Source organism: Salvelinus fontinalis, chromosome 5, assembly GCF_029448725.1.
Source record: "Salvelinus fontinalis isolate EN_2023a chromosome 5, ASM2944872v1, whole genome shotgun sequence".
Lineage (NCBI taxonomy): Eukaryota > Metazoa > Chordata > Actinopteri > Salmoniformes > Salmonidae > Salvelinus > Salvelinus fontinalis.
The window spans coordinates 29,243,469-29,266,836 of record NC_074669.1 but is presented as its reverse complement, the minus strand read 5'-3'; the positions used below and the strand labels follow the sequence as shown (position 1 = coordinate 29,266,836).

The 23,368-nt window shown below is 41.7% G+C and overlaps 1 protein-coding gene across 7 annotated transcripts in view; it reads left to right on the top strand.

Moving 5' to 3' along the window:
• Positions 1-23,368, top strand: part of LOC129855444 (ecotropic viral integration site 5 protein homolog) — a 100,971-nt gene that overhangs the window by 20,809 nt on the left and 56,794 nt on the right. For 3 of the 7 annotated variants that reach the window (XM_055923106.1, XM_055923107.1, XM_055923105.1), the window contains exons 2-3: positions 6,594-6,853; positions 17,861-18,050. In XM_055923106.1, coding sequence (XP_055779081.1) covers positions 6,675-6,853; positions 17,861-18,050 — 369 coding nt within the window. In that variant the 5' untranslated portion in view covers positions 6,594-6,674. Of the gene's footprint in view, positions 1-6,593; positions 6,854-9,305; positions 9,411-9,722; positions 10,679-17,860; positions 18,051-23,368 lie in introns of those variants that run through there. The other 4 variants (XM_055923109.1, XM_055923111.1, XM_055923112.1 and 1 more) reach the window with 4 other exon arrangements.

Here is a 23,368-nt window from a genome sequence, read left to right as displayed (position 1 = left end):
TTTAGCAGACACTCTTATCTAGAGCGACTTACAGTAGAGTGCATACATTTTTATAACATTTTTTACATACTGAGACAAGGATATCCCTACCGGCCAAACCCTCCCTAACCCGGACGACGCTATGCCAATTGTGCGTCGCCCCACGGACCTCCCGGTTGCGGCCGGCTGCGACAGAGCCTGGGCGCGAACCCAGCCCAGCCTGGGCGTGAACCCAGAGACTCTGGTAGACCAGAGTGCCACCTGGGAGGGTATTTGACCGAAGTTAAACAATTTAAAGGCAATGCTATCAAATGCTAATTGTGTATGTAAACTTCTGACCCACTGGGAATGTGATGAAATAAATAAAAGCTGAAATAAATCATTCTCTCTACTATTATTCTGACATTTAACATTCTTAAAATAAAGTGGTGATCCTAAGAGCGGGGCAGCAGTGTAGCCTAGTCGTTAGAGCGTTGGATTAGTAACCGAAAGGTTACAAGTTTAAATCCTCGAGTTGACAAGGTACAAATCTGTCATTCTGCCCCTGAACAAGGCAGTTAACCTACTGTTCCTAGGCCGTCATTGAAAATAAGAATTTGTTCTTAAACTGACTTGCCTAGTTAAATAAAGGTTTAAAAAAAAAAGACAGGTCATTTTTACTAGGGATAAATGTCAGATATTGTGATAAACTGAGTTCAAATGTATTTGGCTAAGGTGTAAACTTCGGACTTCAACTGTACATATATGCATACACATTATATGTGTGTGTGTGTGTGTGTGTATATACACACATACATACATACAGTACCAGTCAAGGGTTTTTATTTTTACTATTTTCTACATTGTATAATAATAGTGAAGATGGCAAAACTGAAATAACACATGGAATCATGTAGTAACCAAAAAAACGAATCAAAATATATTTGAGATTCTTCAAAGTTGTCACCATTTTCCTTGATGACACCTTTGCACACTCTTGGCATTCTCTCATCCAGCTTCATGAGGTAGTCTCCTGGAATGCATATCAATTAACAGGTGTGCCTTGTTAAAAGTTAATTTGTGAAATTACTTACCTTTAATGCATTTGAGCCAATCAATTGTGTTGTGACAAGGTAGGGGTGGTATACAGAAGATAGCCCTATTTGGGAAAATACTTAGTCCATATTATGGCAAGAATAGCTCAAATAAGCAAAGAGAAACAACAGTCCATTACTTTAAGACATAAAGGTCAGTCAATATGGAGCATGTCAAGAACTTTGAAAGTTTCTTCAAGTGCAGTCACAAAAACCATCAAGCGCTATGATGAAACTGGCTCTCATGAGGACCGCCACTGGAAAGGAAGACCCAGAGTTACCTCTGCTGCAGAGGACACATTCCTTAGAGTTACCAGCCTCAGAAATTGAAGCCCAAATAAATGCTTAGACTTATAGTTCAAGTAACAGACACGTCTCAACATCAACTGTTCAGAGGAGATTGTGAATCAGGCCTTCATTGTCGAATTGCTGCAAATTAACCACCCACTACTAAAGGACACCAATAAGGGCTCCCGAGTGTCGCAGTGGTCTAAGGCACTGCTTCTCAGTGATAGAGGCATCATTACAGACCCTAGTTCGATTCCTGGCTGTATCACAACCGGCCGTGATTGGGAGTGCCATTGGCCTAGCGTTGGCCGGGGTAGGCCATCATTGTAAATATGAATTTGTTCTTAACTGACTTGCCTAGTTAAATAAAATAAATACGAAAAAGAGACCTACTTGGGCCAAGAAACACACGCAATGGGCATTAAATTGGTGGAAATCTTCCTTTAGTCTGAGTCCAAATTTGAGATTTGAGACACCACCGTGTCTTTGTGAGTCGCAGAGTAGGTGAAATGATGTCTGCATGTGTGGTTCCCACCGTGAAGCACGGAGGTGTGGTGGTGCTTTGCTGGTGACGTAGTCTGGGATTTATTTAGAATTCAAGGCACACTTAACCAGCTACCACAGCGATACGCTATCCCATCTTTTTTAAATGTATTTTTTTATTTCACCTTTATTTAACCAGTTAGGCTAGTTGAGAACAAGTTCTCATTTACAACTGCGATAAAGCAAAGCAGTTCGACACATACAACAACACAGTTACACATGTAATAAACATACAGTCAATAATACAGTATAATTTTTATTATTATATATACAGTGTGTGCAAATGAGGTAAAAGCAATAAATAGGCCATGGTGGTGAAGTAATTACAATATAGCAATTAAACACTGGAATGGTAGATGTCCAGAAGATTAATGTGCAAGTAGAGATAATGGGGTGCAAAGTAGCAAGATAAATAAATAAATACTGTATGGGGATGAGGTAGTTGGATGGGCTATTTACAGATGGGCTATATGCAGTGATCTGTGAGCTGCTCTGACAGCTGGTGCTTAAAGCTAGTGAGGGAGATATGAGTCTCCAGCTTCAGTGATTTTTGCAGTTCGTTCCAGTCATTGGCAGCAGAGAACTGGAAGGAAAGGCGGCCAAAGGAGGAATTGGCTTTGGGTTTGACCATTGAGATATACCTGCTGGAGCGCGTGCTACGGGTGGGTGCTGCTACGGTGACCAGTGAGCTGAGATAAGGTGGGGCTTTACCTAGCAAAGACTTGTAGATGGTTTGCGCTTAATATATTTGTTTTTCAACAGGTCAGTGACCCAAAACACCTCCAGTCTGTGTACTTTTAAATGTTTTAAATGTAAAATGTATTAAACTAGGCAAGTCAGTTAAGAACAAATTCACGGCTTACAGTGATTGTTCAGGGGAAGAACAACAGATTTTTACCTTGTCAGCTCGGGGATTCGATCCAGCAACCTTTCGGTTACTGGCCCAACGCTCTAACCACCAGGCTACCTGCCGCCCCAAAGGGCTATTTGACCACGAAGGAGAATGATGGTGCTGCATCAGATGACCTGGCCTCCATAATCCCCTGACCTCAACCCATCTGAGATGGTTTGTGATGAGTTGGACCGCAGAGTGAAGGAAAAGCAGTTTTAAGTGCCCAGCTAATGTGGGAACTCCTCCAAGACTGTTGGAAAAGCATTACAGGTGAAGCTGGTTGAGAGAATGCCAAGAGTGTGCAAAGCTGTCATCAAGGCAAAGGGTGGCTACTTTCAGGAATCTCAAATATAAATATATTTTTGTTGGAACAAGTTTCTGGTTACTACATGATTCCATATGTGTTATTTCATAGTTTTGATGTTTTCACTATTATTGTACAATGTAAAAAAAAAAAAAAATTGTAGGTGTGTCCAAACTTTTGACTGGTTTCATTCATTCATTCATTCGGAACACCTTCCTAATATTGAGTTGCATCCCCAGGGCAGCATGCTAGAGTACCGGGTGGTAGCTGGCTAGTAACAGTGACTAAAGTTCAGGGCAGGGTACTGGGCGTATGCTTGCTAGTGGTGACTGTACAACAGTCTGATGGCCTGGAAAGTTTTTTCCCCCTTTCTAATTTCCTCTATTTTTGCATATTTGTGATACTGAATGTTATCAGATCTTTAACCAAAACCTAGTATTAGATAAAGGGAACCTGGATTTACAAATAACACACACAAAAATTACATGGGTCCCATTTATTCCTGGCAAAAACCAAACACTGCATTCTACAGTAAGAACCTCATACCAACGGTCAAGTATGGTGGTCGTTCTGTGATGTTTTAGGAATGCTTTGCTGCCTCAGAACCTGGATGACTTGCCTTAATAGAAGGAACCATGAATTATGCTTTGTATAAGATAATTCTACAGGAGAATGTCAGCCCATCTGTCTGTGAGCTGAAGCGCAGCTGGGTCATGCAGCAAGACGATGATCAAAAACACAATCAAGTCTACCTGAAAATGGCTAAAAAGCAACCCATTTGAAATTTTGGAATGGCCTCGTCAAAGTCCAGACCTAATCCCAATTGAGATGTTGCGGCAGGACATAAAACGAGCAGTAAATGCTTGAAAGCCCTAAAATTTCAGTGAGTTACAGCTGTTCTGCATGGAAGAGTTGGCCAAAATTCCTCCACAGAGGAATTGGTTGGACTCATTGCTGCTGAAGGTGGCACAACCAGCAATTACTTTTTCACACATGGGCATTGGGTTTTGCATAAATTAGTTTATTAAATTAATGAGATAAGAATGTAATTGTTATTTGTTCACTTATCTAATATTAGTTTTTGTTTTGAAGATCTTAACATTTAGTATTAAAAAAATATATGCGAAAGTAGAGAATTAGAAAGGGCTTTGATGCACCTGTATGGTCTCCTAGGTGGTTACCATACTAGGGGTTGCAAACCCATGTGAGGACGACTGATATGAAAATGTGGTCCCGGGAGAATTTCCAAAATCCAGAGCAATAATAAATTATATATATCAGCAAAAAATGAAACGTCCTCTCAATGTCAACTGTGTTTATTTTCAGCAAACTTAACGTGTATGAACATAAGATTCAACAATTTGAGACATAAACTGAACAAGTTCCACAGAGATGTGACTAACAGAAATTGAATAATGTGTCCCTGAACAAAGGGGAGTCAAAATCAAAAGTAACCGTGCATCTGTTCCTCATGGACTGCACCAGATTTGCCAGTTCTTGCTGTGAGATGTTACCCCACTCTTCCACCAATTTAGTGGAATTAAAATAGCGCCTGTACAGTATATTCGTTTGTCACACGTACAGCATATAGATTCAGAGCCTTTGAGTGGAAAATCGGTCGGATAGCGCAAGAGCTGCTACTGCTGCAGCATCTTGTGGTGCTTTCAAGACAACTGGGAACTTAGAACAAATACGAGCTCAAATCAGGACAGTGATCTTCAGGTCGGAAAGGCGTAGCTCAAGAACAGCGGTTCCCAACCTCTTTTGTTTACTGTACCACCAACTGAATTTTGCTCTGCCCGGAGTGCCCCCTCGTCCATTTTACTAGTAGGCCTATGGTCTCATAAGTCTTCTCAAGTACCCCCTGTGTATAGTTCTAGTACCCCTGGTTGGGAATCACCGCTCTAGAAAGAGGCCCGTGTTCGCAAGTTTTTGAAATTCTGAGTTGGATGATTGTTTCCCCCACCCCAGTTGTCTTGAACACACTGAAGTCGGAGATTTCCGAGTTCCCAGTTGTTTTGAATAGGCGGCATCAAACCTTCAAACCTTAAATTGCTTCAAAGTAGCCTATTAGATCTCATCTCTTTCTAAATTTCTAAAGGATATTTTCATCACATGAAACTACTTGCATGTGTATTGCCCTTTTGACAACTGTTTTCCCGCTTAATTGAATTATGGAATGAACATTCACACGAAGCTTACTGCCTTGTGTGCATTTCTGTGCCAGTAATGTGAATAAATAATAGTTTTAACATTTTAAGCTAAACGTTCTGATCATCACTCATTGCTTTTTAACAGTTTTTTTTTAATGTAGCCTAGGCCTACTGGTTGTATGAATTTGGGATCTATCGTCCCACAACTGTCCCAGAGTCTGTTTTGGAATAGCCTCTTTCTTTCTCGACAAGCTGACCAATAGAATAGGTAGCCTAAACGTTTCTATAACAGTCGATTTACATAGGCTAGTGATTTTGCTGTTCGTTACTCGTCTTGTTGGCCGAGGAAAAGTACATGTGGACAGTTATTCTAACAGCTTCAAAGTGCACTTCAAAATTCGGTAAGAAGGACCGCGCCTCGTTGCATCCTCGACTTGAATGTTCTGTTTAATATGAATTCCTATATTCTAAATGGGATTTCTGTCATTCTGAGAACCTTGGGTGGATGCCTTAATGAGGTTACACACCCAATGCATGTGGGTCCGGTAAATTATGTAAATTAAAATGTTGCTGGTCAAATGTCCGTCGCCACATTTTCCTAACGGAAACCCTGCCTCACCACTTGGGGGCTGCCCGGCATGGAGTCCAGGATCCAGATGCAGATGGAGGTGTTCAGTCCCAGGGTCCTTAGCTTAGTGATAAGCTTGGAGGGCACTATGGGTTTGAACTCTGAGCTGTAGTCAATGAGCAGCATTCTCATGTAGGCATTCCTTTTGTCCAGGTGGGAAAGGGCAGTGTGGAGTGCAAAATAGATTGCGTCATCTGTGGATCTGTTGGGGTGAAATGGAGTGGGTCCAGGGTTTCTGGGATGATTGTGTTGATGAGCCATGACCAGCCTTTGAAAGCATTCCATGGCAACAGATGTGAGTGCAATGGGGCGGTAGTCATTTAGACTGGTTACCTTGGTGTTCTTGGGCACAGGGACAATGGTGGTTTGCTTGAAACGTAGCTATTACAGACTGGGTCAGGGAGAGGTTGAAAATGTCAGTGAAGACACTTGCCAGCTGTACAGCGCATGCTCTGAGTAAGCATCCTAGTAATCTGTCTGGTCCTGTGGCGTTGTGAATGTTAACTTTGGGTCTTACTCACATCGGCTACGGAGAGCGTGATGAAACTACACACTAACACAGTCACACATCAGTGTGGTTTTCAATAGTCCTTTTTGTTCTCTGGTTATCCAGTGTCCATAACTAAAGCATTGCCAAAAAGCCCAAAATACATGAAACAGACAAGGAAGGAAGTTAAATTGTAAAGGCCTCCAGTCCTCTTTCAGCTCACATGAGTCCTTATCTCCTCCACAGGTGGCGACTGAAAAGGTTGCAGGCAAGCTGAGTTCTACACTCTCATGGGTGAAGAACTCAGTGTCACACACGGTCAGTCAGATGGCTAGCCAGGTGGCCACGCCGTCTAGCCAGGTGGCAACGGTGCCCTCGTCCCTGCAGACCACCACAGCCACCTCCTCCTCCACCTCCCTCTCCTCCTCGTCCCCCACTTCGGCATCGCCCGCAAAGCTCAGCCCAGATGAACTGGAGCTGCTGGCCAAGCTGGAGGAGCAGAACAGGTGAGGGGATCACTATCAAACAATCACTCAGTATCTGCCAGGTGTCAACATCATTCATGTTTCTGTTATGTCAGTCATTGACAGTAACTTAATTAGCACATCTCAGGTAACATTGTTTAGATTGGGAGGTTAGTCTAGCCAGTTATCTAAACGTGTAATAATCATGGTCGAGTTACCGACCGGGGGTCCCAATGATTTTGTTAGTTACGCTCACTCAGATATCATATTAAAAACTGCTAAATTTTCTCTTATCCACATGGCAAAATGTGTAGAAATGCAGCAAACGTACTTTAAAACTACAACATGTATCTATGCTCCATGGAAAAATGTGTACAACTCTTAATTTTTTAAAATCTCACCACTGTCTGGGGGGGGGGGGGGATGTTTTGCTCTTAAGGTGGGCCACTGCGACCCCTCATGATGATTTCAGATTTTTTGTGGCCCCCACCCCTTTCAAAGTTGCCCATCCCTGTTGTATGTAATGTTAATTGTCCATCTAGCAATAGAATTGCATGACACCAACAACAGTGAGTATAACATTAACTGTGGTTGTGAAGGCATAGCACAGTCATCTTAGTAAGAACAGCCAGCCAAACTCTGTCCCTGAAGTCTTCATTAGCTGAAACAATATTAGAGTGCATTTAGTCCCCACTGCTGTCGCTCCACTCTCTCCCTCTTCCTCCCTTTTCTCCCATCACTCTCTCCTTCTGTCTCTCCTATGGCTCTCACCCTGCTTTTATAAGCAGTCTCAGTGTTGACATGGAAACGATGAGGACTGGGAAGTGCAGCCAGGTTGCTTGGGTTTATACTCACTGCTGTGTAAAGCCTTCTCAAGTGAAGAATACTGTAGTCAGAGCCCTGTGAGATGTAGCCTTGGCTTTTACAGACCGAATTAAGGAGTGGGTGAACTGATCTGTTTCAAGTGTGAGAGCAATGCTCATAGTGGGGCTGAGACACGCTGTAGTAGGACACATCTGAAGGTGAAACTATCGGCACAGTCTGCTGTGTGAGATGAGCAGGAAGTGAGAGTGATATTTGAATAGGTTTGTTTCCCCATGCTCTGTAAAGCTTGGCTAGCATCCATTATAAAATGCATTATAGACTGAGAGAGAGACTTTTGCTTTCACTAGTGATGGATGATTCTTATCCTCTTCTAGCTCCTTTTGGCATCAGTCTCTCACTCCATGGACTGTACCACAAGGATCTCTCACTAGATTTTATTATTCAACTTTTCCTTTTCATTGTCCTGGGCAGATCTCTGAGCACCTTCTTGAACAAAGGGTGGACAGAAGGTGTGGTGATGTAGAGGGGACTTCTGGGTTATTTGATCTTTGACCCAGATCTCAACCCCTGCAAGCAGGGCCACAGCTGGCCTCTTTCACTAGGCACATGTCCCTGCTGCCCCTCCCTTTTCTTCCCTCTTCCATCCCTCCCTCCTTCCCTGTGACTGACAACAATACCCTATCATCTGCCACAGCTCACAAAGACCCTCATGCCACCCTGATAAAATGTAGAGCTCTTGTTGCCCCCTTAGAAAAGGCTGTGTCGCGCAGGAAGCATGGTTTTAAGGATCGTCGTGACTGTGGGCCGAAAATGTCGTTGCTCATTAACGTTTTCAACAACAACAAAAAATTAATTGACATCGTTCCATTGAAAATAGTCATCTTTGAAGAAGGAAAAAACACATAAAATTCACTGCATGAAGACTCGTACAGGCGTATGATATCCCAGTGATATTGATGTTGAGATTCCTTGTTCCTCCCCTAATGAATGCCAAGATGAAAAACAGATGAGATCATAATGGAAATGTACAGTGCATTCAGACCCCTTCCCTTTTCCCACATTTTGTTACGTTACTGCTTTATTATAAAATTGATTAAATAAACAATTTCCATCATCAATCTACACACAATACAAAGCGAAAACAGATTTTTAGAAATTGTTGCAAATGTAATAAAAAACTACATAGAAATACCTTATTTACATAAGTATTCAGACTCGAGGTTGTAATCGCTGCAAAAGGTGCTTCAACACAGTACTGAGTAAAGGGTCTGAATAGTATGTAAATGTGATATTTCAGTTTTTTTATATATATATGTGTATATATATGTATGTAAAAAAAATTGGTAAACAAACCTGTTTTTGCTTCGTCATTATGGGGTGTTGTGTGTAGATTGAGGAAATGGTTTATTTAATCCATTTTAGAATAAAGCTGTAATGTAACAAAATGTTGAAAAAGGAAAGGGGTCTGAATACTTTCTGAATGCTCTGTACATGCCTAGCTATCCTTTCTCTCGTTCTGACTGAGCGGGCAGACACTGATGTGCAGGTGCAGTAAAAACTAGGCTGTTATCTGTGGGAACTGACCGATTACTTTTGTATTTTGAAATCCATGTTTGGAGAAGGCCTTTGTACCATGTAGATAAGAGGTGTGTGTGTGTGTGTGTGTGACAGGGACAAGAGTCCCAGACTCAGTTCAGCCAGTTCACCAGGCTGGTAGCTTCTCTGGATTTTCTACATAACAAAGACATAAAGAAAGCCCCATGAGTCTGTCTTGGTAAGCAACACAAGGATTGTTACTTCTTTCTAGATCGCATGGCTCTTTTCTTGTTACCAAGAGGCCATAACGGAAGACGGTGTAACTGACTGGCCTCCCGGGTGGCGCAGTGGTCTAGGGCACTGCGTCGCAGTGCTTGCTGCGCCACCAGAGTCTCTGGGTTCGCGCCCAGGCTCTGTCGCAGCCGGCCGCAACCGGGAGGTCCGTGGGGCGACGCACAATTGGCATAGCGTCGTCCGGGTTAGGGAGGGTTTGGCCGGTAGGGATATCCTTGTCTCAGTATGTAAAATGTATAATATGTAATATGTAAAATGTAATAAAATGTATGTACTCTACTGTAAGTCGCTCTGGATAAGAGCGTCTGCTAAATGACTAAAATGTAAATGTAATGACATGGATTATTTGGCAACAAACCACATCGTCAGAGCAACTCGTTTTAAATAGTTCCTCTCCTAGGAATCTTTGTGATTTTCGTCTCTTATTCTGGTTATGCTAAATGTAATGGAGCCTGTACTTAAAATTTTCAGTAAATCTCAATGGTTTAATGTATTTTGTTTTGAGCCGTCTGAGAACCCAGTATGACCTGTTTGTGTACTGGTGAATTATTAGCTTTGGAGCTGCGACTAGGCTACATTTGGAATTCAGCTTTCCTGTCTGTCACAGTGTGTGTGCCAACTTAGAATGAACAGTGTATCAACATTTGTGATGTATTTCTGAAAATAACACAGCATGAAATCTTCCAAGGAGAGAGACATTCTGCAGCATTGAAGGTCCCCAAGAACACAGTGGCCTCCATCATTCTTCAATGGAAGAAGTTTGGAACCACCGAGACTCTTCCTAGAGCTGGCCGCCCAAACTTTATGGTAGAGTGACCAGACGGAAACCACTCCTTATGCATCATGTTGTTGTGATGTTTTTCAGTGACAGGGACAGGGAGACTAGTCAGGATCGAGGGAAAGATGAACGAAGCAAAGTACAGAGAGATCCTTGATGAAAACCTGCTCCAGAGCACTCAGGACCTCCGACTGGGGCGAAGGTTCACCTTCCAACAGGACAATGACCCTAAGCACACAGCCAAGACAATGCAGGAGTGGCTTCGGGACACGTCTCTGAATGTCCTTGAGTGGCCCAGCCAGAACCTAGACTTCTAACCAATCGAACATCTCTGGAAAGACCTGAAAATAGCTGTGCAGCGACGCTCCTCATCCAACCTTGACAGAGCTTGAGAGGATGTGCAGAGAAGAATGGAAGAAACTCCCCAAATACAGGTGTGCCAAGCTTGTAGTGTCATATCCAAGACTGCTGTTCTTTCTGCCAAAGGTGCTTCAAGAAAGTACTGAGTAAAGAGTCTGAATGCTTATGTAAATGTGACATTTCAGTTTTCTATTTGTAATAAATTAGCACAAAAATCTGTTCTAATTATGTTTGTAACCTGTTTATATTAGCAATAACGTACCTCGAGTTTGGTATATGGCCAATGTACGGAAAACAGAAAAGAAAACACTGCACACTGCTGCTCATGTTCCCAGGTGATGTTTATTTACAACAACGTTTCGACCCTTAGGTCTTCAACTGGCATGCATATCCAAGGTGGGGGTGGAAGGTCCTATATACCTATATATAGGGGCAATACTCATCTCATCACTTCCTGAAACAGGAGGTAAAAAAATGTATATTTAGTTTCACAATATTAACATTCAATGGGGCGGCAGGTAGCCTACTGGTTCGAGTTTTGCGTCAGTAACCGAAAGGTTGCTGGATGGAAGCCCTGAGCGGACAAAGTTATACTCTTGTCGTTCTGCCCTTGAGCAAGGCAGTTAACCCACTGTTCCCAGATAGCCAAGCCAGTTAAGACAACCTATATTTTTTTATTTTTAATATTAACATTCAATGTATCAAAATATATGATCATACACAGAGAATGTGATCAATATATATTTTTTTAAAGTAGACGTATTGAAGCTATAAAAATCGTTTCAAGTCAAACTCCTCATTAAGGCCAAGAGGAGACCATGTGTTGAGCCTGTGGATCCAGAAAGAGTCCCTTTGAAGATGTTTCCTCTCAATGTTCTCTCCTCTACGTGACATCTTGACCATTTCTATTCCACTGTATCTCAGAGAACTAATAGGATGTCCAGCTTGTACAAAATCAGCAGCAACCAGATGTTTTGTCTCACCTGTCCATATATTGCTGCGGTGCTCACTGATCCATATCTTAAAACTTCTTAGAGCTAGGGTCTATTTTCCTGAATTTCCGCCTGACTGACGTGCCCAAAGTAAACTCCGTTACTCAGGCCCAGAAGCCAGCATGTGCATGTAATTAGTAGCATTGGATATAAAACACTTTGAAGTTTGTAGAAATGTTAAAATAATGTATGAGACTATAACACAATTTATATGGTAAGCGAAAAACCGACCCAATAATTTATTTTGAAGGTCCCAGGCTCTTATAATGGAAGGCTATGGGCCCGATGCAATTCTAGCTCCCAGATTGCAATTCCTATGGCTTCCACTAGATGTCAACAGTCTTTGTTTAAGGTTTCAGGCTTGTTTATTCCAAATCAGGTAAGAATTTGGTGATTTGGTACAAAGAGTCCCAGTGGAAAATCAGTCTGTCGACGCGCGCCTACTAATTTTACTTTTCTATTGAAAATACTTCTTTCCGTATGAAATATTATAGTTTATTTACATTTTAGGATACCTGAGGATTAAATGGAAACGTAGTTTGACTTGTTTGAACAAAGTTTAACGGTAGCTTTTTGGACTCCTTTGTCTGCAAATTGAACGAGTGGATTACTGAAATCGATGGCGCCAACTAAACAGACTTTTTGGGATATAAGGAAGGATTTTATCCAACTAAACAACCATTCATGTTGTAGCTGGGACCCTTGGGATTGCAAACAGAGGAAGATTTTCTAAGTGATTTATTTAATCGCTATTTGTGAGTTTATGAAGTCTGTGGTGGTTGAAAAATATGTTGATGTGGGGCGCCGTCCTCAAACAATCACATGGTATGCTTTCGCTGTAAAGCCTATTGTAAATCGGACAATGCAGTTAGATTAACAAGAATTTAAGCTTTTAAACAATATAAGATACTTGTATGTTCATAAACGTTTAATATTAAGATTATTTATTTGAATTGCGCGCCCTCCAATTTCACCGGATGTTGTCGACAGGTTTCCTATGAGGATCTGCAGAGAGGGAGGTTTTGTCGTTAATAACCATCACATCAAGAAAACTGATTTGTGATAGGTCATAATTAATGGTGATGTGAAGGTGTTCATTCATAGAGTTTAGGTAAGCATGGAATTCCAAAAGTTCTTCCTGGATTCCTGTATAGATCAAGAAAATGTCATTCAAATATCTCAGAATTAGGAGAATATTGGAGAGAAAGGGGTTACGGTCTGAATTCAGCACCACCTAAGTCTTCAATTTAACGATAGCAAAGACACGACACTCCCTATGCATCTGCCAATGTTAATCTATTTAACGATATTAGTAACCAGACAGGAAACAGTGCTAATGTTTTTCCCATAGATAACCACCTGAATGACAATGAACTTGACTCCCGCCCTGAGGACATGACAAGGGAAAATACATATTTTAAAAGGAAAATCACATTGTTACCAAGTCTCCTCTGAAGAGAAAATAGTTGGAGGTTAGTAACAGTTCAGCCAAGTCCACAATACAATTAGTGCTGGGAAGAGCATTAGAGGGCCGTTCGTTGAAGGTAGAGATATTCTCTGCTGTCGTTAAATTGAAGACTTATAGTTTTTTATCAAAGATTCCTGTAATTAGGGATTACGCGATCACTTGAGTAATAACGTAACTAATTAACAATGAATTCGAGGGCACCAGGGAAAGTTATTAGATTACAAAGTTATAATTTCCCAATATAACCTTTCAGATATTTTCATATCTGATCAATAGTCCTCTAATGATTTATTTACTTTACCTCACGTTAGTCTCATTCCAAACGTCGTAAATTGTTGATTATTTGCACGAACCCAGTCTTCAGTATGAGTCATCCATACATCAATTGTCTTAAATCATTTATTTATTACTAACTAATTAATTCACAGAAATGCATAAACAAACAAACAAACTTAAAATAGTTACATGAAATATGCCCTAGGGGGCTAAACCGGCATGGCAGCTTGTTAGACAAAGGAAAAATTGGCGTTCAACCAAGAAGTCACTACAGAGTGGTAATTATAACAATTGACATGCTAATCCTTTACACATGAACGCTCACTCATTCGGGAACAATTGCAATCAATATATATATATTTACGCTCATTGTGTGTCGTCTTGATCGTTGGAGAGAAGTTCGTTTTGTTGGAGTTCCCTCTGTCGTAGTTATTGTGGATTGTTCAGAGTGACATTTGTTGTAGAATGCTTGTTTCGGCAGTTGTCGTTCTTCGCGTTCAATGATACCGAATTCCTAGCTGCAGACTTGTAGTCAATATCAAAACTTGTTATTATTCGTATAAGAGTTTTAACCACGTGGTATGGTTAAAGATTCAGCAATGTTACATTAACCTTCGTTCTCCCCATTTGAGTATAAACATGGTCTAATGGTATTTTCTTAGAGTTGGCTTTTATTCGGATAGCAGAGAGGCGCTGTCCCATGGTCTCTGACCCAACTGGCTCAGGGCGGTCCTTGGATTTAGTTCAAATACAACAGGGATTTGTATTTTCCTTCATTAAACAGTTCAAAATCATATTACACAATTATACAAACAGTATCATACTCATTCATTTTATACAACAAACAGATGTAAACCTCATATCTGAGGTTATTATATAAACAGCGGTATGGTAATGTAGTCCCACAGTCTCTCATGAGTTTCCCATGTGGTGACAAATGGACCGGTTCATAGCTGGACTCCCCACCGATCTTTTATACTTTTGCAGGAACCTGAAATATGTTTGTACCTGAAGGTCTGTGAGGTGGGAGAAAATTCCTTTGTACTGAAAGTTTACCCTCTGTCTAATACTGTTGGGCCATGAGGAGATTCTCAGGAATTTACGACATCTCTCTGTGATCACCGCATGGGTTGTGGTAGGAAAGGGAGAGGCAGGGAGAGGGGGATGGGGTTTGCACTACCCAAGCAGGCGACATCATGACAGGAGCAACCCCATTACCAAAAAAGTTTTGAATGTCTATAACTGTATCAAATTCATTGGCCTGTGATGTTGGTACAAATGATAGTCCCTTACCTAGGGCAGATGAACATGTACTAGATCTAGACCTGCTGGACAGGTTTATTACCGTGTCTTGCTCCGTGTGTCGAGCGGGGATTTCGGGTGTTGCCAAGATGCGTTGTGCCTAAGAACAGCCTTTAGCCGTGGTATATTGGCCATATACCACACCCCCTCGGCCCTTATTGGTTAGGTGTATTCCCTCACACCCCCGTACAGCTGTGATGACATAGGGCTCTGCATTCAGCAACAGCCTTCTCACTTTATAGGCCTCTCGTAAGATACTGTACCCGGTCTGGCATCTAGCTTACTGTTTTCTAGATTAGTTGCCATTGAAAGTGAGGTTATGTTTTAATTGAAGTAAACATTTTGTTTTTTATGTAAATGGAATGTTGTAGAAAGGTGCAGACACTTTTTCTTTTTTTGTAATTTCACATTTTTGAGAAATTTACCCCAAACAGCAAAGCACATCCTCATCCTCAGTATGGGGGCGCTGAAAAAAACAAAGGCTCCAAAAACACTCAAATACATCCCTTTAGAACCAGCAAAGCTCTCACAATAGTTATGCAGGTCTTTTAGATGGTGTACACATGAAATTATATCATTCTGAACTTTACCCGCAATTTTATATTCACTTTTTGTGCGACTCGAGTGCAATTAAAAGCTATCCAGCTATTCCATTCTCCCTGTAGCCTGCTGCTACAGGTAACTGGCAAAATAATGGAAACGCAAACAAAGTGTTTTGAGGCTTTGGGCCACCACAGGCTGCCAGAACAGCTTCAATGTGACTTGGCATAGATTCTACAAGTGTCTGCAACTTCCTGTGTGGATGCACCCCATGCTTTCAATATACTGTGTCCCTCATTTACTCAAGTGTTTCCTTTATTTTGATACTTCTCCGTTCATTCTACAGGTATCGCTCGAGTCGCTACAAAATGTAATATAACTTTGCTGATAATGTTTGGAATGAGACCAGTTCATGTGTACAATATCTAAAGACCTGCATCACAATACATACTACACAACGAGGTTGCGGAAGTGAATTGCTGTTCTGGGTATGTTTCTCAAACATGTAAAACCACAAACTGTAAAACCCTTGGTGGTGCTGTTCTAGCTGTGACAGTAACACAGGCCTACCCTGGCCCCCTCTCTCCTGACCCAAATATGGTTGTAACCCTACCCAGTCTGTGAGCTCTCCCAGTGACGTCACCATGCACCCGAGAGGCCCAGGCCCTTTTTCCGAGATCAGATTTATGGGCTTGTGTCGTAGGCCCAGCCATAGCCTCTTCCCGACTGGCACCCTATTCCCTATTTATTTCTCCACTCCTAAATATATGCAAAATGCACCGTTTTAAACCTGTACATTTTAGCAGTGGCATGGTTAAGCACGTTCTGAAATTTGATGTGAGTGCATAGGGTAGAGTAGGGCTAAATGTAACACTGGTCAATTGTAGGGTAACTTGGGGGCAACCAGGGAAAGCGTTAGGGGTAAAAATTGTGACAGGCAAGGGGCCCCCTCACACACACACACACCTTTTCCCCCACTGTCAGAGGAAACGCTGATCCTGTTTTGTAAGTCACCCCCCCAAAAAATGGACTGAAACAGTGGGGACTGTCTGACTTGTCCAATGAGAAATGCTCATTTGCATTTTCTGTTAGAATTTGTTTTAAAATGTGTTGTGCTGCATTACCTAATGAACATTACCCTGATCCAGAGTCAGTTAACTTACGTCTTACAGCTCGTGAAAAACGAATTGGCACATTTATTGATACAATATCAGTCTGCGGTGACCTTATACACTCCTGCACTTTTAGGGATGTCACTTTTACTTTGAATTGACTTTGAATTGACTGACTTTTCTGTTGACATGTCATGGCTTTTTTTTTTAAGTGGTCATGTTTTGTTCAAATTTAGGATCACATTGAAGTAATAGGTAAACAACTGTGCAAGTCCACTTTGTTTTCTGCCACTTGGGACCTTAATGCAAGTTAAAGGTTCATTTTAAATATCAGTCTGACTGAAAAATGTGTTTGGAGTGGCCTGTAAAAATGCAATGTCAACCTTTGTCCTACAGTGATTATGTACCCATAAAACATAGTGATATACGACGCTATGGCCCCAAATCAGCTTAAATCACAGTTGGGATATAGCCTGGGCAGAGGCTAAGTGCAGCCAGTGGCAAATCTTTTCTAATGTTCCTTTCTGGTGGAGGTCTGTCTGTCTGCGACGCTTACATGATGGAGCAGTGACTGTCGGATGTCGCCGTTTAACTGCAGTGAGCTAGTTTATAGTTCCACATCATGGGCTGGATAGAAGTAGTCCACCATCTTCTACCAACTGGATAATTGCTTTATTTAGCTAGCAAATAGATCCAAGTTGGCCAGACTTGAAATGTAAAGATCAGCTGGTTGCTGGCTACTCACTACTGCGTTGGCTTGTGCTTGAGAAACCTGTGTACATTTTCTGTAATGCCTGCTACAAAAAGTTAGTCATTATTGGTGAATCGCGAGGTTGTCACCCATGGGCGATAGACTATGCTGTCGTAATATCGCCCGACCCTAGTATTGACCCCGATGAAGTGATCATGGTGGTTGTTCAAGGCTGTTCATTGCATTTTTGGTTGAGGAAACAAACAGAAGTGCAGTGACAGGATGTGTTGTCCTGTCCACCTTTTGAAGAGATGCACTATAAGCCTTACTGCCTGTAATTATAATAAGCCTTACTGTCATCGACCCTACATCCAGGGCTCAGAGCTGTGGCGGCAGCAGGCTTTGCTCCTATCATCGCTGGGGCTGCTGTTTGGCTTCTCCTTGGCTGTGGCTCTGCTGTCATAAAGCTGTGCTACATCTCACTGCAATTTCTACCTTCTTAAATTAGCTTATCTGTTTTTAGCGCTGCTCTAGAAGTGCCAGCATGATTTGCATAAATGTTCAGCAACAATTATTGGGTTACTTACATCAAGCGTTTTATCTCAATGTACAGTAAACCCACTCTGCTTTCACTGCCCATATGAAATTATTGGCACTAATGAAAGGTTTCAGATTGACAGGGACATTGGCAGTTACGCTACGTTGTTACCCGTGTGTATAATTTTGTATTTGAGCTGCGTTCACTTCCGAACATAGAATGAAATGTTCCCTCATTCAGTCTGAGCCTAATGTCTCTCATTGCAGATCTTGTAGGCCTAAGTTGAACGGTCATATGAGGAAAGAAATGCTTAAGCCTGTTGTGCTTGTCTCTTTAGGTTGCTGGAGACGGACAGTAAGTCCCTCCGCTCTGTGAACGGATCCAGACGTAACAGCGTCTCCAGCCTCGTGTCCAGCTCCTCGGCTTCCTCCAACCTGTCTCACCTGGAGGAGGACTCCTGGATCCTCTGGGGACGCATAGTCAATGAGTGGGAGGAGGTCCGAAAGAAGAAGGAGAAGCAGCTCAAGGTGAGACACTACTAGGCTATAGGTTCCTTTGGAAGAGTTACAGGAAACTCTTTCGACCTGGGGAAGCTGGTCCCAAATGGCTCCCTCCGCCTTTCCCTTGGGCTTAACCCTGGCCTTCTGTAAGGTGGAGGCAATATGGTGGATGGTCCCCATGACACAGGTGACCAACGGTTGTCTATGAGCCAATGTATGCTTCGGACTAACTGCTAACCTTGTGCATTAGTCGTACCATAATGCGATCCTGTTACTGTTATGAGACTGTGATGGCTAGCTAGCAACAAGTAACTAACACAAATATTTGTAATCAATGAAGTTAGTCGACTTAGAAGCTGTTGTACAGTGCGGGCTATGTTTCATGTTGTAGATACTTTATTGTTCAGGTCTAATTCCAAAGGCCAGGTACATCCCTCAGTGACCCCTACTGTGGCTGTGTTGTCATTGAATTTACGGTGTCAGTTCTGGTCTAGTTTTTTGTTCTCAGTGCTCCCTGCAAACTGATCGTGTGTAGTGCCCCTCACTGGTCGCACAGGGGGAACTCCATTCAGATGTAAATGAAATGTCTCTTTTTATTGTCAATCTGAATGAATGATACATCAGCTTTGGAGTCCTTTTTATGCATCAGGTTTGGAGTGTATAAGTAGCCTTGCATCGATACTGTTTGCACTGAAACCATATCTATTCTTCTATAGTTGCTATAGCAGTGGTTTCCACTAGCGCTGGCTGTCGGCACTTTTTCCACTTAAATTAACTAGGCTACTTTTCAATTCACTAGTCAGAAAAAAGTCTGCTGAGCCCTCCATCTTCTAGCAATCTATTGATAGGACGGGCACCTGTCAGTCACAAAGTGAGCGATGACAGGGAAACACTGCTGATCCTGTCTTCGGTACCTGGGTGTGTGTGTGTTGTGATTGCAGTCGGATTTTTACATGTAGGGAGAGAGCATGAAATTGAAGACCACACGTAAATTACATTCTATTTGTATTTGAGCAATATGATTGGCCATGCATCTCGAGCAGTACATGATTTGATGCCTTTACACAGCACACGGGAGCTGTCCAGAGCAAAAAGAAGTGGCCATCAATCTACTCGCTGAGCTTATTTATATGGGGGAAAGAGATTTACAAAAGTAAACCTTGAATAGTGAACATACAAGCACATACAGTTGAAGTTGGAAGTTTACATATACCTTAGCCAAATACATTTAAACTCAGTTTTTCACAATTCCTGACATTTAATCCTAGTAAAAAGTCCCCGTCTTAGGTCAGTTAGGATCACTACTTTATTTTAAGAATGTGAAATGTCAGAATAATAGTAACGAGAATGATTTATTTCAACTTTTATTTATTTCATCACATTCCCAGTGGGTCAGACGTTTACATACACTCAATTAGTATTTGGTAGCATTGCCTTTAAATTGTTTAACTTGGGTCAAACGTTTCGAGTAGCCTTCCACAAGTTTCCCACAATAAGTTGGGTGAATTTTGGCCCATCCCTCCTGGCAGAGCTGGTGTAACTGAGTCAGGTTTGTAGGCCTCCTTGCTCGCACACGCTTTTTCAGTTCTGCCCACAAATTTTCTATAGGATCGAGGTCAGGGCTTTGTGATGGCTACTCCAATACCTTGACTTTGATGTCCTTAAGCCATTTTGCCACAACTTTGGAAGTATGCTTGGGGTCGTTGTCCATTTCGAAGACCCATATGCGACCAAGTTTTAACTTCCTGACTGATGTCTTTAAATGTTGCTTCAATATATCCACATAAGTTTCTTTCTTCATGATGCCATCTATTTTGTGAAGTGCACCAGTCCCTCCTGCAGCAAAGCACCCCCACAACATGATGCTGCCACCCCCGTGCTTCACGGTTGGGATGGTGTTCTTTGGCTTGCAAGCCTCCCACTTTTTCCCCCAAACATAACGATGGTCATTATGGCCAAACAGTTCTATTTTTGTTTCATCAGACCAGAGGACATTTCTTCAAAAAGTACGATTTTTGTCCCCATGTGCAGTTGCAAACCGTAGTCTGGCTTTTTTATGTCGATATAGGACTCGTTTTATTGTGGATATAGATACTTGTGTACCCGTTTCCTCCAGCATCTTCACAAGGTCCTTTGCTGCTGTTCTGGTATTGATTTGCACTTTTCGCACCAAAGTACGTTGATCTCTAGGAGACAGAACGCGTTTCCTTCCTGAGCGGTATGACGGCTGCGTGATCCCATGGTGTTTATACTTGCGTACTATTGTTTGTACAGATGAACGTGGTACCTTCAGGCGTTTGGAAATTGCTCCCAAGGATGAACCAGACTTGTGAAGGTCTACAATTTTTTTTTTCCGGGGTCTTGGCTGATTTCCTTTGATTTTCCCATGATGTCAATCAAAGAGGCACTGAGTTTGAAGGTAGGCCTTGAAATACATCCACAGGTACACCTCCATTTGACTGAAATGATGTCAATTAGCCTATCAGAAGCTTCTAAAGCCATGACATCATTTTCTGGAATTTTCCAAGTTGTTTAAAGGCACAGTCAACTTAGTGTATGTAAACTTCTGACCCACTGGAATTGTGATACAGTGAATTATTAGTGAAATAATCTGTCTGTAAACAATTGCTGGAGAAATGACTTGTGTCATGCACTGACTTGCCAAAAGTCCTATCCGACTTGCCAAACTATTGTTTGTTAACAGGAAATGTGTGGAGTGGTTGAAAAACGAGCTTTAATGACTCCAACCTAAGTGTATGTAAACTTCCGACTTCAACTGTACAAGCTGCCTACTATTGATAGTCTGCATAAGAAAGCTACAAAAATACCTAGCATTAGTCTTGGCTAGCCTACTGTATCTCTTTTGGAGCGTTTTTCTTAAAGGGAAATCTCAAAATTACATACTTTAGAAACAAAAATGAATGCAACTAAAGCAGTACAATTCTAAAGAATAGAGTAATGACTTGCATGGCTAAATTATATTACACAGATTTTTAATACATCATAATATCATAATAACAAAATGTAGCCAGTAACGGCTGAATATAGAGAGAAAGCATGCCAACCTATAGGTCTCGCATGACCCCAATGCATTTAAGAACTACACCATCTTCGGCCCAGTAGATTTTTGGCCAACTGGCCTGACGGGGACAGTGAAGGGGAAAAAAGTGAATTTGATCAGTGTCATTTCCTGTTGGTTGCTGGTTGAAAATACAATCTTGCATGAGAATGTACCAGAGGCCACTAAAATAAAGCTTGTTCGGCAAAATAAATCTTAACATTCCACCCCCAGCCTGGGGGAGCATGGCTGGCTACTTTTTCTATTTGACTGGCTACTCCATGTTCTTGTGGAGAACACTGGCTATAGGACAGTGCATTTGGAAAGTATTCAGACCCCTAGACTTTTTCCACCTTTTGTTATGTTACAACCTTATTCAAAATGATTAAATCATTTTTTTCCTCATCAATCTACACACAATACCCCATAATGACAAAGCAAAAACAGGTTTTTAGAAATGTTTGCATATTAATTAAAAATAATAAACATCACATTTACATTAGTATTCAAACCCTTTACTCAGTACTTTTTTGAAGCACCTTTTGGCAGCGATTACTGTTTGGCCACTCTACCGTAAAGGCCTGATTTGGTGGAGTGCTGCAGAGATGGTTGTCCTTCTGGAAAGTTCTCCCATCTCCACAGAGGAACTCTGGAGCTCTGTCAGAGTGACCATTGGGTTCTTGGCCACCTCGCTGATCAAGGCCCTTCTCCCCCGATTGCTCAGTTTGGCCGGGCGGCCAGCTCTAGGAAGAGTCTTGGTGGTTCCAAACTTCTTCCATTTAAGAATGATGGAGGCCACTGTGTTCTTGGACCTTCAATGCTGCAGGAATTGTTGTGCCTCGACACAATCCTGTCCCGAAGCTCTACGGACAATTCCTTCTACCTCATGGCTTGGTTTTTGCTTTGACATGCACTGTCAACTGTGGGACCTTATATAGACAGGTGTGTGCCTTTCCAAATCATGTCCAATGAATTAATTTACCACAGGTGGACTCCAATCAAGTTGTAGAAACATTTAAAGATGATCAATGGAAACAGGATGCACCTGAGCTCAAATACGAATCTCATAGCAAAGGGACTGAATACTTATGTAAATAAGGTATTTCTGTTATAAATTTGAATACAAAAAAAACATTTCGAAACCTGTTTTCGCTTGTCATTATGGGCTATTGTGTGTAGATTGAGGAAAAACTTAACAAAATCTGGAAAGAGGGAAGGGGTATGAATACTTTCTGAATGCACTGTATCTGCCATATGGGGCTAGTGTAGAAGTGGTAGAGAATCCTCATCCGTCATAACTGGGCCTTACCTACAAGACTTTGGTATATTACAATTCCCAGAGAAGAGGCCTAAGCTACAACACCTCCATGTGACCAGAGGTGTTGTAAGACAGCGTCTAACTCATATTAATCATCACATTGGGGCGGCAGGTAGCCTCGTGGTTAGAGCGTTGGACTAGTAACCAAAAGGTTGCAAGATCAAATCCCCAAGCTGACAAGGTAAAAATCTGTTGTTCTGCCCCTGAACAAGGCAGTTAACCAACTCTTCCTAGGTCATCATTGAAAATAAGAATTTGTTCTTAACTGACTTGCCTAGTTAAATAAAGGTTAAAAAAAGTGATTAAACAAAGAGATTGCTCAACTGACATTGCTATCTCCTCTGTTGACCAAGTTGAGTGTTTTCACTGCAAGGCAGGAGGAAAACTGACCATACTACTTTTCTGTTGTATTAACAAAACTGATATTCTCAATTTGTGACCGACCACCTCTTTATTGTCTTATCTTGCAAAATTTGAAATTGTGTTTTACATTGGATCAAAGTACAAAATGGCATTGTTTACTGCAGTTGAGGAACAATGGGAAAGTAATTCTGGTTTCAAAGTTGATAAACTTGTAACCCCACTTTTGAGAGAATTTCACGTGAATGTGTTGATACACCTACTGCAGAACTCATCTTTGCCTACACCCATTCAGCATTGTTCACACCCTCTTAATCCTTAGCCCCACCCATCTCTTTAAGGATTCACATGTGAGGCCATGTGCTAAACGGAGCGAGTAAGGTAGTGTAGTTCACATGTTCACGAAATACAATAGATGGTCGTAATCACACCCAGACACACCTGATTAACTTGATGGGTCATGTAATCATCTGGTGAAGTGGAGTCTTTTGTTTAGTTGTTTTGTTTAGACATGTAGCTAGCTAGCTAAACAATTAACCATAATCCCAACCCATACAGTACTAGATATACAAACAGATTGTCATAGCTAGCCACCATGCATGAAATGCT